The sequence below is a fragment of the Callorhinus ursinus genome, unplaced genomic scaffold (genome assembly GCF_003265705.2).
Source record: "Callorhinus ursinus isolate GAN/ISIS: 27379988/994484 unplaced genomic scaffold, GSC_fseal_2.0 scaffold1, whole genome shotgun sequence".
Taxonomy (NCBI): domain Eukaryota; kingdom Metazoa; phylum Chordata; class Mammalia; order Carnivora; family Otariidae; genus Callorhinus; species Callorhinus ursinus.
In genome coordinates, this window is record NW_027397063.1 from 65,398,954 (window position 1) to 65,414,824 (window position 15,871).

The 15,871-nt window shown below is 44.4% G+C and overlaps 1 protein-coding gene across 3 annotated transcripts in view; it reads left to right on the top strand.

Moving 5' to 3' along the window:
* The first annotated feature begins 11,363 nt into the window (after positions 1 to 11,363).
* MB21D2 (Mab-21 domain containing 2) overlaps positions 11,364 to 15,871 on the top strand; it is a 116,433-nt gene continuing 111,925 nt past the window's right edge. The window contains exon 1 of one of the 3 annotated variants that reach the window (XM_025876610.2): positions 11,364 to 12,020. In XM_025876610.2, coding sequence (XP_025732395.1) covers positions 11,810 to 12,020 — 211 coding nt within the window. In that variant the 5' untranslated portion in view covers positions 11,364 to 11,809. Of the gene's footprint in view, positions 12,021 to 13,963; positions 14,045 to 15,871 lie in introns of those variants that run through there. The other 2 variants (XM_073895539.1, XM_073895544.1) reach the window with 2 other exon arrangements.

The following is a 15,871-nucleotide window of genomic DNA, read 5'->3' on the forward strand; positions in this document are numbered from 1 at the left end:
GTCCACTTATTTAATACCTCTGATCAATAACCTCATTTCTCCCCAGTCTCCGTTTTACTAGCCTCTTTGATAGATTTAATTAAACTAATGCACTTTATGGAGATATGAAACCAGGCACTTGACGATGTCACTTCCTGGTTTGGGTTTTCAAGCTTCCTTTTCATAAAGGGGGAGTAGGAGGCCCAGAGAAGGAAGGAGAGGTACAATTTGCTTCTGCTCAATTCACAGTGGTATGTATGAAACAGAATAAAGACTTGTTTGGAAAGTGTCTGAAATCCTCTAATTCCTATAATTATCTTAATTTTTTAAAATGTTACATAAGCCTCAAAGCCGAGCACATTGTTTTGAGAGCCATAAAACCATCAATTTGGGGAACAAACCCATGTATGCCTAGTTCAGTAGTGGAAAACATGAATTCCTATGTAGGCAAAATGATGATGGAGTTTAAAGCAGGGATGGAAAAGGCCAGTAGTGGAATAAGGCACAGCCCGTGTGTGACTTGCTAGACCAACAGCTATTCCTTAAAAATGAGGGCGGGACGTGGGGCATGAAAACAAGATGATGGAGAAAAATTGTTAGTGGAGGATACAAAACACACAACTGTGAAATAAAAGAAGTCCTGAGTGACTTTTACTTTCTCATGACCGCTGTGGCTCCTATGTATACTTTCTCCCTGAATATCATTCCCCTGACCATAGCGATTTAACTATAGTACCAAAAAAACTCCAAGAAATATCCTCAACTGAGTGATAAAAGCAGTAGGGTTTTAATTTTATGATATATAAAGCCCTGAGCATCTTTTGGGGGGCATTGAGACCTATAGGTGCATTGAAAGTTAGGGCCTAATAAATTTCTTCCATGTATCAAGGAATAAAATGACTTTTTTAAAGATAGTTAAACCGAAACAACAAAGATAAAACATACATGGTAAAACTCATTTTTGAAGAGTGTACAATATCTAGCTTCCAAAGGAAAATGGCATTGACTTGTATGTGAAGATTTTCTGTGTGACTTTGGAGGAGGCTCTTGATCTCTCTGTTTCATCAGCAAGTATTTTAATATCTTGGAATGAGTACTTGAACAAGCACTGAGTAATCACTGGCTAAATAAAAGGGGTTTTGATGAATGCTCTATATTTCCAGCCCAACAGAACCACTCAGTGTTTCTGTATACGTCACACATTTTCCTGACTCTACACTTCTGCTTATGCCGTTTCTACCACGAGGAATCCACCCTTGTGTGTTCCTTGTTCTAATTTTACCCATTCTTTCAGGACAAGGTCAACTGTCCTTTGTGTTTTCAGCTTTTCCTGATTTCTTTACCTGGAAGTACTGTTTCTTCTTCCAAACCCTCAAAGGTAGCTCTTGTTTTCTCCCTCCCTTATGGATCGGTAGGGCCTCATATTTTTATGTATTTTCTTAAGTACATGACTTATATGCCCTTCCTTTAGAGGGCAGGTACTGTGTATGATTTGTCACAGAACTTAACATGTAATAAGCATTTAATAAATGTTTGTTGGATAGGTTGTGTGATGGTTAGTTTTATGTGTCACCTTGGTTAGGCTATGGTACCTACTAGTTAATTTAGTGATTTAAAATACCTAGTTATTTAATACTAATCTAGGTATTGCCAAGAGAGTGTTTTGTAGATGTGATTGACACCTGCGGTTGACTGACTTGACTTTAATGTGGGTGGGCATTAGCCAACCAGTTGAAAGGTCTTACAAACAAAACCAGAGTTTTCTGGAGGAAATTCTGCCTCAAGACTGCAGCATCAACTCCTGCTTGAGTTTCCAGTCTGCCAACTCGCCCTGTAGATTTTGGATTTGCCTGCTCTACAGATCTGGGGGCTTGTCAGCCCTCCCAACTACACGAGCCATTTCCTTGAATATTTCTCTTTATGTACGTTTGTGCAATTGGATCTGTTTCTCCAGAGAACATTGACTGAGAGAGATAGCACATATATCCTGTTTATCATTTAAAGGGACTTACTTGACCATAAGCTCCAGGAGGACATGAACTTTTCCTTTGTTCACTGCTATGTCCCAGTTAGAAGTTCAATAAATATTTGCTGAATAAATGAAGGAATAAAAAAGACAGCTTTATGGAAAACACCACTGCTGGCTATTGACTAGGTTTGAACTTGCCCTCACATACCTTGGCTCTTGTGCTGATGCGCATGACAGGAAAAAATCCCAGTCCTGCCACTCTGGGTGGTCCCATAGGCAAGTCACTTCCATTCTCTGAAGTTTATTATCTTCTTCACCTATATAATTAAGATTTTGATCTGGTAGGGCGCCTGGGTGGCTCAGTCAGTTGAGCGACTGCCTTCGGCTCAGGTCATGATCCCGGAGTCCCGGGATCGAGTCCCGCATCGGGCTCCCTGCTCGGCGGGGAGTCTGCTTCTCCCTCTGACCCTCCCCCCTCTCATGTGCGCGCTCTCTCTCTCTCTCTCTCTCTCTCATTCTCTCTCTCAAATAAATAAATAAAATCTTTAAAAAAAAAGATTTTGATCTGGTAGAACTCTCAACTCCCCCACACCCTTCTTTTGTCTCCTGGAAAACAGGAGAAAAAAGAAAAAAATACATAAAAAAGGAAGACAGAAAAGAAAACCCCACGGCCCCCTCTCTCTATTTAATTTCTAATGATTCATGTCTATTTAAACTGCCCTGGGGATGTGAGTATGTGCATTTTATTATGATTGGCCTCATAAAATTTTGGGAGAGAAGCAGGGGTATATAGATATGCATTATGAATAAATACATTTAGATAAAATCAGTGGAATGGAAGCCAGGACACTGATGGTAGCCTGGCTTTCGCCCATTAGTTAGTTCCATGATCAGTGGAAAAGCCTCTCCTCATCTCTGAAACTCCTTTTCCTCAAGTGTCAATGAATAGAATACGGTATCATCCAGGCATGACATTCTGGAACTGTGACTTTGACAGGAGAAGACAAATAAAGCAATCTTGTGCTGGGTACAATTTCTTGGTACATTTTATTTATTTGCTTATTTTTCCCCAGTCTACCCTTGCACAGCTTGACATTCCATGATAAGATGTTTTTAGGACGCCGGCTCTGATAGAAGTAGCCTGAAATGGGGAGAGGAGAATCTGTAAGTGCATTAAGAACCCCCTCCTTGGCACATCTTGGCTAATAGCTTCTTATTCTCTGCTGGTGGGGGTGGAAGCAAGACCTGCAGCTGAAATTTACTCAGCAGCTCGGCCCCAGGGCAGAGACATATGACCTCTGTGTTCTCAGGGCCCAGCGAGGGCCCAGCAGGTACGTTCAGACTCCAGAAATCCTTTTCCCCACGGGATGAGAGGAAACAAAAAGTACCCAAAGAAAGCCCTGCAGGAAGTATTTATAAAAGCCTGCAAAACAGCTATAAAATAATTTCCTGGCCCTAAAATTAGAAGCAAAGGTTGGAAGTTCTGAAATCTAGGTGCAGGATAAATGAATATATGGGCCTTGATAGCTGACGTGTAAAGCACTTGTGGACAAGGAATTGTAGTTCCGGTAAAAACCTTAGGGAGTCTATTTATTTCCTTACAACTAAGATATGGAAGGAGTCTGGTCCTAGAAATGGAGGCTGAAGTTTTCTTTAAGTACTTTGTAAAAGAGCAACTTTATAAAGCTTGGTAGTAATTGATGATAGTGTGATTCATAATGAAAGAAACGACTATCAGGCAATAAATAATATTCCAGGGTGTATGATGACAAAAAATAGATGCAAAATTGAGGATATTATAGCCACGCATCAAAACGAAAAATGTCAAAGAAGGGTGTGGGGGAGGTGAGAGTTCTACCAGATCAAAATCTTTTTTTTTAAAGATTTTATTTATTTATTTGAGAGAGAGAATGAGAGAGAGAGAGAGAGAGAGAGAGAGCACATGAGAGGGGGGAGGGTCAGAGGGAGAAGCAGACTCCCCGCCGAGCAGGGAGCCCGATGCGGGACTCGATCCCGGGACTCCGGGATCATGACCTGAGCCGAAGGCAGTCGCTCAACCGACTGAGCCACCCAGGCGCCCTACCAGATCAAAATCTTAATTATATAGGTGAAGAAGATAATAAACTTCAGAGAATGGAAGTGACTTGCCTATGGGAACACCCAGAGTGGCAGGACTGTGTCTCCAATGTAGACACACTGGGGAATTTGAGGGTTTCTTTGGTGTGTGTTTATGCTCAGGAACTACTAATAGAGAAAGCATAATTTGAAGGAATGGTCCAGGAAGTATACTTAGGGTTGTGTGTGATAATGGTGTCAGAGCCGAAAGAGTGTCAGCATTCCCATCAGCTGTCCTCTCTCCAGGTTTTGCAACTTGGAATTTAAAATGAGCTTTGGATCACAACTCCACCCACCAGGTCTCGGATCAGGGGAAATAACTCCTTCTATTCATGTACTGTACTGGGCACGGGGGAAAAGAAAGCTGTTTTTCAAATAAGCTTGTTATATACTGCAGGGTTTAGAGAATCTTTTTTTTTTTTTTTACAAGCTTTAGAAAACAAAACAGGCATCACTACCATTCCCTGATCAATTTTATAGGTCTGCTCAGAGAGCCAGCTTCTATCATTATAAAATAAGTGTGTAAATAAATGTGTTAAAGGCAATACCTATTTTTTCTTTTCCGTGAGAGCTTCTGGAATGGGGATCTGGGTGTGGGAGGTGGGTGTGATGTCTGTGGCATGTCTATACCATGGGGTAGAAAAAATAGCCTGCTAGAATTGGACAGTAGGAAAGCCAGAAACAACGAAATATGAATACATTTTAAGCTTAGAAAAAAAAAGACACAATCCTCAATCTTAGGTCCTTCTGTGAAAATAGATAGAAAACACCTTGTGTGAGGAGTTCAGAACTCATAGTCCTGTTGTGAGGTGGATCCTTGTATGAAAGGAGTTCTCAGTTGTTATATTAACTGACAAAAAATCATCCAGTCATAGCTTCTTAGAGCTGAAAGGCACCTCGGGGTCAGAGTCTAAGCTCCTGACCAACTCAGGAACCTCCTCTATTGTAACCCTGACAAGTGGGTAACATGGCTCTGAATACCTCCCATGATGGAGAGCTTATGAATTCGTAAGGCAGCATATTCTGTGCAGAGTAGCCCTCGTTAGAAAATGCTTCTGTATCCTGAGTTGAAGCCTGTATTTCTGTAGCTGCCGCCCATTTTTCCTTGTTCCACCTTCTGTAGCCAACCAGAAAAAAAAAATTAATTTTCCCTGTGATAGCCCTTCATCTGATCATTAGCAGCAAAACAAAGCAAACATCTCCAGATTACACTGACAAAGTATAGTGCTCCCCCCTTAGCCCATGACACAGTATCCAAGGAGGGTACAAGACAGGATTGACGTGGAGGGTGTGGAGCTGGGCCTTGGGGCAGGTTTAACAGCTAGAAGGGGATTGGAGCAGTGTCCAGAGATTGGTAAGGGGGACCCCACAGTTTCCCCAGAACAGTTGAGGAGGTTAAGGCATTTGCAGAAAGAGGATTTCCAGAGCAATTAATCAGTTGCTTTTTCTTGCCTGATGTATGAGATCAAGCAGACTAGGTTTCCTCAAAGGAAGGGAGAATTGAAAATTTTGTCTTAATTTTTTTAAGTTATTTTTGTCAGAAAATTTATTGAACAAATGGCCTGTGCTCAGATTTTAAGGTAGAAAGAGATGAATAAAAGGTTTCGTTTGCCATGACGGAACTTGAACTGAGCTTTGGGATCCGACTGTACATATGGAATGCTGGGTGAAGTGTAAGGCTCTCTAAGACAGAAGACATTGCTGGTGTTTTTCTGGATACTCAGTGTACTGGTAACAACACAGTCTGAGGTTTGATGCAAAGAACCTGAGTTTGGGGCCGCAACCAACCTCCTGCTTGTTCATTTCCTCTTTCATTTATCAGACATTTATTGAACACCTACTATGAGCCAGCGCCAGCGATAGGCACTGCGAACACGTCTGTGATCAAGACGTGCACACATTCAGGGTACATTTTTGTGGGGGAGACAGACGAGTTCTCAGGCAAAGACAATGGCATTTGCGAAAGACTGGTGACAGAACCAAAGGCAATGAGTGGCTGTTAGGAGCCCCCATGATCTAGACTTGGGGGAGTGCAAGTGGAAGAGATTGGGGAAAAGCCATTTGCAGGAAATGACATCAAACCAGAGCTGAACGATGACAATTACTAGCTGGTGGCCTCTCACAAATCACCATCTCTCTGAGCCTCAGTTTCTTATCTCTAAAATTGGAATGAGAATAACAGTCCTGACTCACCTGCTTTAGTGGGAGGTTGTGAGAATCCACAAACAGATTTTTGTGATAAGTGCTCCGTTGAACTGTAAAGTGCTCTATCATTGTAAGAAATGACAATTGTTAATACTTGTTATCAGATATTGTGTTATCTCCATTCCTAGACTCTATTTTCTTTCCACACGTACAGATCTGGCTCCTTGAGCACCGCAGGAGCAGAGAATAAAAGGACAGATTTGGGTGCCAAGATTTACACCGTGACAATATCTTTCCAGCTTGAGCCCCCAGGGCCTCGGGGCTACTGGGCACAGGGGTGAAGGTGAAGGTGGAACAGGGTCCTCTGAACCAGGTGCGTGGGTCAAAGGGGGTGCGCTTCACTTGGGGTTCACCTTGTTAGAAAGAACAGACTGCGTCCAATGGTTATCCACGCTGTTCTGGGGACCTCACTAACACTTCCATGGCCCAGTCTCACCAGAGGTAAAATTACCCCAGCAGGGGCGTGCCCCGGAATCACTTTGTGAGATGCCAAGGAGATTCAGCTCAGCTCATCCTGATGGTAGGGAAAAGTAGTGGCCCAGCAATCCCAAATGGCAGCACTTCCTGGTTAACTGAGATTTAACTTTCAAGAGCAAGGAGTGCATTTTGCCCAAGGGCCAGGCTCCTCTTTTTATTAATTCTGGTCAAATTTCAGGGGATTTTCCATGCCCCGTCTGGTGGCCTGGAAACATACTAAATGTTTACTAAATTTGTATCTTTGGGGTAAATACCCAGTAGTGCAATTGCCGGGTCGTAGGGTAGTCTACTTTCAATTTTTTGAGGAACGTCCACACTGTTTTCCAGAGTGACTGCTCCAGCTTGCATTCCCACCAACAGTGTAAGAGGGTTCCCCTTTCTCCACATCCCCGCCAACATCTGTTGTTTCCTGACTTGTTAATTTTAGCCATTCTGACTGGTGTGAGGTGGTATCTCATTGAGGTTTTGATTTGCACTAGTGGGTATTTACCCCAAAGATACAAATGTAGTGATCTGAAGGGGTACGTGCACCCCAATGTTTACAGCAGCAATGTCCACAATAGCCAAACTGTGGAAAGAGCCTCGATGTCCATCGCCAGATGAATGGATAAAGAGGATGTGGTATATATATATATGTATATATATATATACACACACAATGGAATATTATGCAGCTGTCAAAAAATGAAATCTTGACATTTGCAGTGACGTGGATGGAACTAGAGGGTATTATGCTAAGCGAAATAAGTCAATCAGAGAAAGACAAGTATATGATCTCACTGATATGAGGAATTCTTAATCTCAGGAAACAAACTGAGGGTTGCTGGAGTGGTGGGGGGTGGGAGGGATGGGGTGGCTGGGTGATAGACATTGGGGAGGGTATGTGCTATGGTGAGCGCTGTGAATTGTGTAAGACTGTTGAATCACAGACCTGTACGTCTGAAACAAATAATACATTATATGTATCAAAAACTAATGATGTAATGTACAGTGATTAACATAACAAAAAAAGAATAAAGAATAAAGCACTTGCTCAGGATGAAACTTAAAGAAAAATGTTTACTAAATTTGAAGTTCCTTTGAGAAATAGAAACTGCACCGTCTCTACTATTTGGGCAGGTCTACTTTCCCTTTCTGTGCCCTAGTTCTCCTATCTGCAAAATGGAGATGGTGGATGGGATTTCTCCCCAAGTCCTTCCACCATCAACATTCCATATGTCAGTGATGTTTGCCTCTCTTCTTGCTGCCTACAGTTTCAAATCTAAGAAGCTTGGGCCGCTTCCACTTATTAGCCTTTTATTAAAAATCTAACCGCCCTAGAAGGCCAGATCTTGTAGCCTGGGCTGCTATTTAAATCTCTGTCAGACCAGAGCAACTTTGTTTAAAATTATATTTTGTTAATCCATCATGTGGATGTGGAGCTTGCTATTTTTAATACATGCTCTGAACAGCCCAGTTATTCAGGGCTGAGAGTTTGCCACAGAACTGCAGAGCTGAATTTAAAAACAAACAGCCCCAGAGAAGCAATAAGAAGGCTGCTTTCACAAGCTAATAAAATTCGGGAATGGAAAAGTAGAGGGGCAAGTTTTACCTCTGAGCAGGACAGCAGCTCGGGAAGGCTGTGAATTTCTTTGCTCTGTTTGTTGCTGGAGGAGCAAGTAGAGGAATGACCCTCATTAGTGCTTGTTTAGATGGTAGACTCCATTGACCTTTCCTGAGTCATTTGTCAAAACTCTGGAAATGTGCACTTTTGTTACAGGACTGGGGCACATATCTTCTAAAAATCTCTCTCTCTCTCTCTCTCTCTTCACTTTCCCCTCTATTTCCCTTCCTTCTTTTAGGCCATATAACACACATGGAGGGAAAAAGGCATGAAAATAGAAGCATTTAATGAAATTAAAGCAGAAATACCTATATTTATAACAACTCTTAAGTGATTGTTGGGAAACCATAGAAAGCTTACACTGAAATATGTAATTGTAGCAAAAATCACCTAAATGCTGACTTCCTGGACTTTGAGAGATGAATTGTCATTCATTCGTTTATTTATTCATTCATTCAAACATACTAATTAAGGTCATAAGATGGGCCAGAGACTGTATTAAATGCAGTGTTTACAAACCTTGCCCTTGAAGAGCTCATGAGTTTACTGGCGCGCAGAGATTAAAAAGCCTCCCAAGAGCCCAATTCAGGAAATTATGATTCCTGATCCTCTTTCTTATTTTGCCAATTCGACAAGAGATATTTATACCATCTTATCAGAGTTCTATAAGATCATATAAAAAGTATTTCTTTTTCTCTTCAGGACATCCTCTAAACATATAGGCTCATTAAAGTTCAGTGATTCATAGAATTCTGATCTGGCTCATGTAAAGTAGAACAGACAATGCAGAACAGAGAGACCATTTATTGACTCACTCACTCAAAACATCCAAGGCCCAGGGCTAAGGCACAATCAGAGCAATTTCTGCTAACTACCTGTTTTCTCTCTGTGAATAGAAGAATCACAAGAAAAGGTAGAAACAAGAGAAGAGCAATGCCTCATTTATGCTTTCGGAAATTAACGAAGAAAAAGTATCTCGGGGCACCTGGGTGGCTCAGTCGTTAAGCATCTTCCTTCAGCTCAGGTCATGATCCTGGCATCGGGCTTCTTGCTCAGCGGGAAGCCTGCTTCTCCCTCTCCCACTCCCCCTGCTTGTGTTCCCTCTCTCTCACTGCGTCTCTCTCTGTCAAATAAATAAATAAATAAAATCTTAAAAAAAAAAAAAAAAAAGAAAAAGTGTCTTGACTTTTTTGCTGGAATTATTTCAAACTGTTATCATGTAGGTTGGAGGTTGTTACTTGCATGGGTGCACTAGGATCTTTCCGACCCATGGAATGACTGTGCCTCAGCCAGCTGTCTCCCAAATGCCTACCATTGATCACGAGAGAAGCACTGGCAGATGGGAGTGGATCGATTTGTGTTGGAGTTCCAATCACTTGTATAGCTTATACCACTGCCCAGGTAATGGTAATAACCCTCTCAGATGAGAAGTCAAGGCAGCATAGAAAACCTGCAAAAGCCAACATTTATTTGGGCATGTATCCTCTTTAATATTGAGTGGGTGAGGAAGCTTGTTTCAAGGAGAAGGAAACCAAAAGCAAAAGAAATTAACTGGTTCTGCCAAAGTTCTTCACTCATTACTGGATTCAATAAACTTTGAGGACCTTCCTCCGGGGCTAAATGCCACGGGAAATATGAAGACGGATATGATGTAGTCCTTATTCTAAAGAATCTCATAGTTTGAAACTTGCATTAACAATGATAAAGCAAAGTCAGAATTCATGAGTGCCACCTGAAAGTTTCTGAAAGGGTGCAATGGAGGTCCTAAGGAGGGGACTTTGCCACCGGGTTGGGGAGGGTTGGGGAAGGCAGGTATGGAATTGGCTTTGGTGTAAGGTTGAGAAGAGAGTAAAAAGGGGAGAGAAATACCAAGGTAATGTCAGTGGCCAGATCTGTGTTTTGTAAACATCACTGCCAGCAACAATATGGAGAACAGGTTGGAGAAGGGAAAGAATTAAGTTTATAACAACAGTTTAATTAATTACTTATTATGTCAAGCATTGCATTAAATGCTTGACCCACTTTATCTCATATAATCATTAAACAATCTCTGAGATAGGAATTACCATCTCCATTTTATGGGGAAAGGCATGGCAGAACCTGGACTAACAAAACAGTTTGTATTCTTGCCAGTGAGAACTTGTAAGAAAATGAAAAAGCTCCTATCTGAATCAGGGACTGTGGAATAGAGAAGAGATGGATTTTAGAGAAATAGGAAGATAACTGGTTTCTAAGAACCAATAGGCCTTCTAAGTGTTTGCCTCATTTGAAACCACATAAACACTAAAAACATCTGTGAGATCCTATTCCGTCTAAAAGGACCATGACTTAGATGGAACCTGCCCTGTCAAGTAAGTATAACTCCATTGCAAGAACTCCTTTGTCTTATCACTGTCCATCCACCCAGATTCTGGCACTCTGCCTGGCAAATGGTGGGTGCTCAAATGGTATTTGTTGAATGAGAGAATTATCACCTGGACATTCAGCATTCATTGTGAACCTGGGGCAATTCATTCTGTCCCCCATGCCCTCCACTCACACTTTGGTTTTTCCGAAGAGCAGGCTGTGCCTCTTTAACTCATTATATGTTAAGTTGAATAAGGTGTTATCCAGGAAAATTAAATACCGAGGGCAAAGATAGAGATACTATAGTGGCTAATGGGAGAGTCTATATGGCACGTGGTGGGCACTGTTTTTTTTTTTTTTTGATATGCTTAATTCTATCATGTTTGGCAATCTAGGCAGAAAAGGGCGGAAGATTGGTTTCATATTCCTTAAGGCAGGTTCCTTCACCATCTGAGGCACTGGAGTTTTTGAGATGGAAATGCTCCCATAGAGATGTCCTCGCTCAGAACACCACCCTTAAAATCAGAGGAAGACTCCCCTCTCCTTGAATGAGGTTGGCAAGCCCTGCCCCCAAAGGGGGTGGAGGTAGAGAAAGAATACGTCCACAACTCGCACGTCTGCCTGAGTGCAGATTGGCAAGTGGCATAGGCGCGCAGACCTCTGTCATTTATTTATTTTTCTTTCCACTGGGTGCGCTGTCCCTTTAAATGGGGACGCTGGTGCTGGCTCCGTAACACCGGAGCCGGCAGCTTGTTGATTTCAGAGCTGGTGAATTTCACATTGTTTCCACTTCACTTTCCTCGCTCCGAGGGAGGCTCCAGTTGGCTCTACGACCGCTGTCGCTGCTGCCAGCGAGGGCCAGGGGAGGGCAGGGACCTGCAGCATCCGGGCCGGCGTGGAGCCGCTGGGAAGGGTGTCGGGGCCCCACACGCACCCTCGCTGCAGTCAGCTGCTGCCGAAGCCGGGACTGCCAGCCTAGACGCCCGCCGGCCAGCCCGCCCACGGGCCGGGGCCGTAGCCAGGGAGCCGGCGAGGGGAGGAGGCCCGGGGGGGCGGGGTGGGGGGCGGGGGTGGGTGCTGCCGCCGCCGCGGAGCTGCTACTCGGCGCGTTTTGCATGAAGATGGCGGCTCCCACCGCCAGCAAGGCAGCCTCCCTGGGCTGTAACAACAAGCCCACGTTCCCGGAGCTGGATTTCAGGTCAGGAGCTCGGGTGGAGGAATTGAACAAACTCATCCAAGAATTCACGAAGCACGACCAGCGGGAATACGACGACCAGAGAGCGCTGGAGATTCACACAGCCAAGGATTTCATCTTTTCCATGCTGGGTAAGGAGGGAAAAGGGGGAGGTGTGTGTGTGTGTGTGTGTGTGTGTGTGTGTGTGGTGGGAAGCGTGGTAGAGAACCCATTCCCCCCTTCTCGTGCTCTCTTTCCTTCTTGGTTTCCTTCCCGGAGCCGGGTGTCTGTGGTAGAACCCATCCCTGTTCCGCCTCTTCCCTTCTTTCTCCGCCGCAAGCCGAGCTCCCTTCCCTAGTATACTTTGCGCCGGCTCCCCTTTTACCCCCGTTCGCTAGCTCTTTTGTTAATTTCTCACCGCCCGGGGGGCTTGTGAGCCGGTGAAGTGTTCGTGGTGAAACATCTCACTGTTGGAGGGAAGCCCCTGGAAGCTGCGCGGTTCAGGTGAGACACGGAGGCGCCTTTCGATGAAGGGATTTGGCTCCGGAGGTTCGGACCTGCGTCTTCCGATGAACGCCGAGTCTCGGGTCCCGTCTTGAGCTTGGGGCGCGAAGACAGCTCGGGGCTCTGGCTCCGCGCCCGAGCGACAAGTTGCTTCTCTAGTCTTGCGGCGCGGCGCTGTCATGCCAAGCCCCCGGTGACCAAACTTGTTGGGTGTTCCCTAGTAACCCGCTCAAGTAGGCTGGGCGCCCGGAGTTCCTGCAACTTTGATTTGCAAATCGACTTCCCTTTGAAGCGCTCGGAAGCATTTCCTGTGCTTCTCCAGGGCTCTTGCTGAGCTCAGAATTTCTAATTCCAACCTCGAAAGCGACCAGGCTCAGAGCTCGGACCCCAAGAAGCGCCAGCCCCCTCCTCTTTGTTTTTGCGCGGGTCGGCGAGGCGCCTTGAGTTTCGAACCCCGGAGACGCGGGGGGATAGAATAATGCCGCCACTCCCACCCCCAAGCCCGGCACCTACAGGTCCTTCAACAGATTGTCGGATGGTGTGTAAAGGAAAATAATTAAGCAGACCTGGAGACCAAATCCCTCAAGTGTCCTGTCATTAGAATGATTGCTACTGGGATGTAGAAATGAGTGTCCGCTGCTGGGAGCCTCCCTCCCACGTAGCTTGCGGCTCCACCAGTGCAACCCTGGGGGCATGCAGTACGTGGCCTGGCCGTTAACGTTGCGCAGAACGGGGATTCGAGTGTAGGGCTGTCCTAACACGGTGCTCTGTGCCCTCTACAAATCCATCCTCAGCCAGTTTTCCAGGTCGTGGAAATTTTTTTTGAAAAAGGGCTTTGACCCCAGAGAAAGACAATTTTTCGCCTTCCTGCTACCTTTTACTTGGATTTTAGCCGGCTGTCGGTTGTTGCTGGTTGTGTCGTTAGAGTACCCTCTTTCCTCTCGGTTTTCTTCCTCCCCGAAGCCCAACTCCAAGTCGGGGGTTTTACAGATTGAACGTTTGGGGCCGGTAATAGTAATGCTTTGGGAAGTTGGAGAAAGTATGTGAAAACTTGGGGCTGGATTTTAGGTTTTGCTCCACATTGCCCAAGTGTGTCCTAAATTCTATATGGGGTTGAAAAGCTCTCTATTGAGCTACTCGACCACTGAACTGTCTATATGAATTAAATACATTTCTTTCTTTTTCTTTTTCTTTTTTTCTTTCTTTCTTTTTTTTTTTTTTTTTACAACTCCTTAACCTGGTGGGAATGAGCTTCCAGATCTGAAAACCAGTACGGTGATTGTCAGGAGGGTGGGGATACACAGAGAAGGCTCAGGGCAGTGATTTCAGTTGCTTAATCATGGCCTTTCTCTTTACATAAATAATGGAAGTCTGCCATTGTGTTGTTACAGCCCCCGCATCAGTTCTGATGTCTCCTGCTCTAGGTGGTTTTCTAGAGAAAGGTGCTGGGTCACCATCACTTAGGAAAATCGTGAAACAGAAAATGGGAGGGGAGAGGCCGGGGGGGGGGGGGGGGTCAGTTTAAATACCCCGCTCATTAGGAACTTGTATGCTAACCCCATGGTTGAGACACAGATTTAGCAAAACGTTCATCCACACATGAAGGGTGAATTATTCCAGGGTGCTTAATGTATACCTGCAATTAATGTCACCAGAGGCATTGTGTTGACAGGTAAGCTAAATTACCTTCTATTCCTTTTTATCTGGTTGACCTTGCAAGAGAAGTCTTTCTTGCCCCCCCCTGGGAATTTGATAATTCCACCTGCAGGAGAGAAAATTCAGGAGAGTGTCATTTAAGCCTTTTGCCCCTCTGGACGCTAGAAGGCAGATGGCAAAATGTGCTTGCCTGTGTGTGGTGCTGCATTCATTTGTGAGTTCCCTGCTTTCCTTTAATGAGGTGCTGGCTGCTCTAGACAAGTGAAGGTTTGGCGACAGCCAGGGTCCCCGTGTGGTTGGCGACAGCCAGGGTCCCCGTGTGGATTTACTTTTTCTAAAGCGGATTTTCGCTTGGCTTAAAAAACAAAATCTCTTTTTGTGCACTTTGTTTCACTTGCCACAGCCTTGAGTCTTTCATGAATATGCAAATGAGGTGTCTTAATGACCCTCAGCTTGTTAAGGTATCACTGGGGTGGCACCAGGCCCTCATTTCTGGGAGTTTTTTTGTGGGGGGGCACAACTCATCTTGGCTTTGTTCTGCCTCTGTCTGAGCTGTGTGTACCTGAGGATTGTCAGCAGCTTAAAAACATTATCCCCTCAGACAGAGTGAAATGGTAGAGGAATGTGGTGCAAGCCCCTTTAATGGAGCTGTGGATAACCCTACCTCTGTTTTTAGGCAGCTGGGGTGATGGGGAGCAGCCACTCTCTCTGTATAAAATTGTCAGTCTGGACCCAAGGCCCCTTCTCAGGCCCTTTTTGTATGGTCTACTTTGGAGGCTACTTTATGCAGAAGAGTATAAAGTGGTGGTAGACGGTTGTCAGCATCAGTGGACCTGTCAGCCCCAAGAAAGTCCATTGTCCTATCAAAGCAGGGTTCTTAATAGGCTGTGGAGTTGGTCTGAGCCTGTTGGTGGTCACTGCGGTCTCTGTGATCTGTCCTGACATTCTGTGTTTGTACAGACATTCTCATTCCTTTGAGGCAGATGTTGGCTGGAAACATCTAGACTCACTCTTTATTGCTCTACACCTTGGTCTTTTAGGAGACTGATTGCTGTTATTATCTAGTTAATATTTGAGAGCCCAGATTGTGTGAGAGGCTGGCAGTGCATAATAAACACCATTTATCAAAATTCAGGGAAATTGCCAGAGTTCATTAATGTTTTAATAATATTTGGTATTTGCATAATGTCTCTGCCAGCTCTTTTGTTATCTTCATTCCCTGGCGAGGTTGGATGGAGACTGGTTGTGTCCCCATTGAACAGATGCGGAACAAGGGCTATGCAGAAGCTGTAGAAGCCAGGAAGGAGACAAGCAGTCACTTACCCTACAGTCCAAATGGTAGATCATGGCATAGTTATTAGGACAGCTCTCATTCACTGATTGCCTTTTCAGTGACAGGAACTTTGCATGGTCTTAGGAGTAGGTATTGCTTTCCCATTACACAGATGAGGATATTGAAATTTCCTGGGGTTAAGACCCATCCAGGGTCTTAGGGCCAATAAATGGTACAGAGGTTGCTCAAACTCACAACACCCTGCCTCTAAGACATGTTCCTCTTATCCTACTTGAGAAACTATTAAGAATAAAGGAGGGGGAGACCAACCATGAGAGACTATGGACTCTGAGAAACAAACTGAGGGTTCTAGAGGGGAAGGGGTGGGGGGATGGACTAGCCTGGTGATGGGTATTAAAGAGGGCACATATTGAATGGAGCACTGGGTGTTATACGCAAACAGTGAATCATGGAACCCTACATCAAAAACTAATGATGTAATGTACGGTGATTAACATAACATCATCATAATAAAAAAGAATAAATGCATTAAGTCCAGAGGATGGGCTT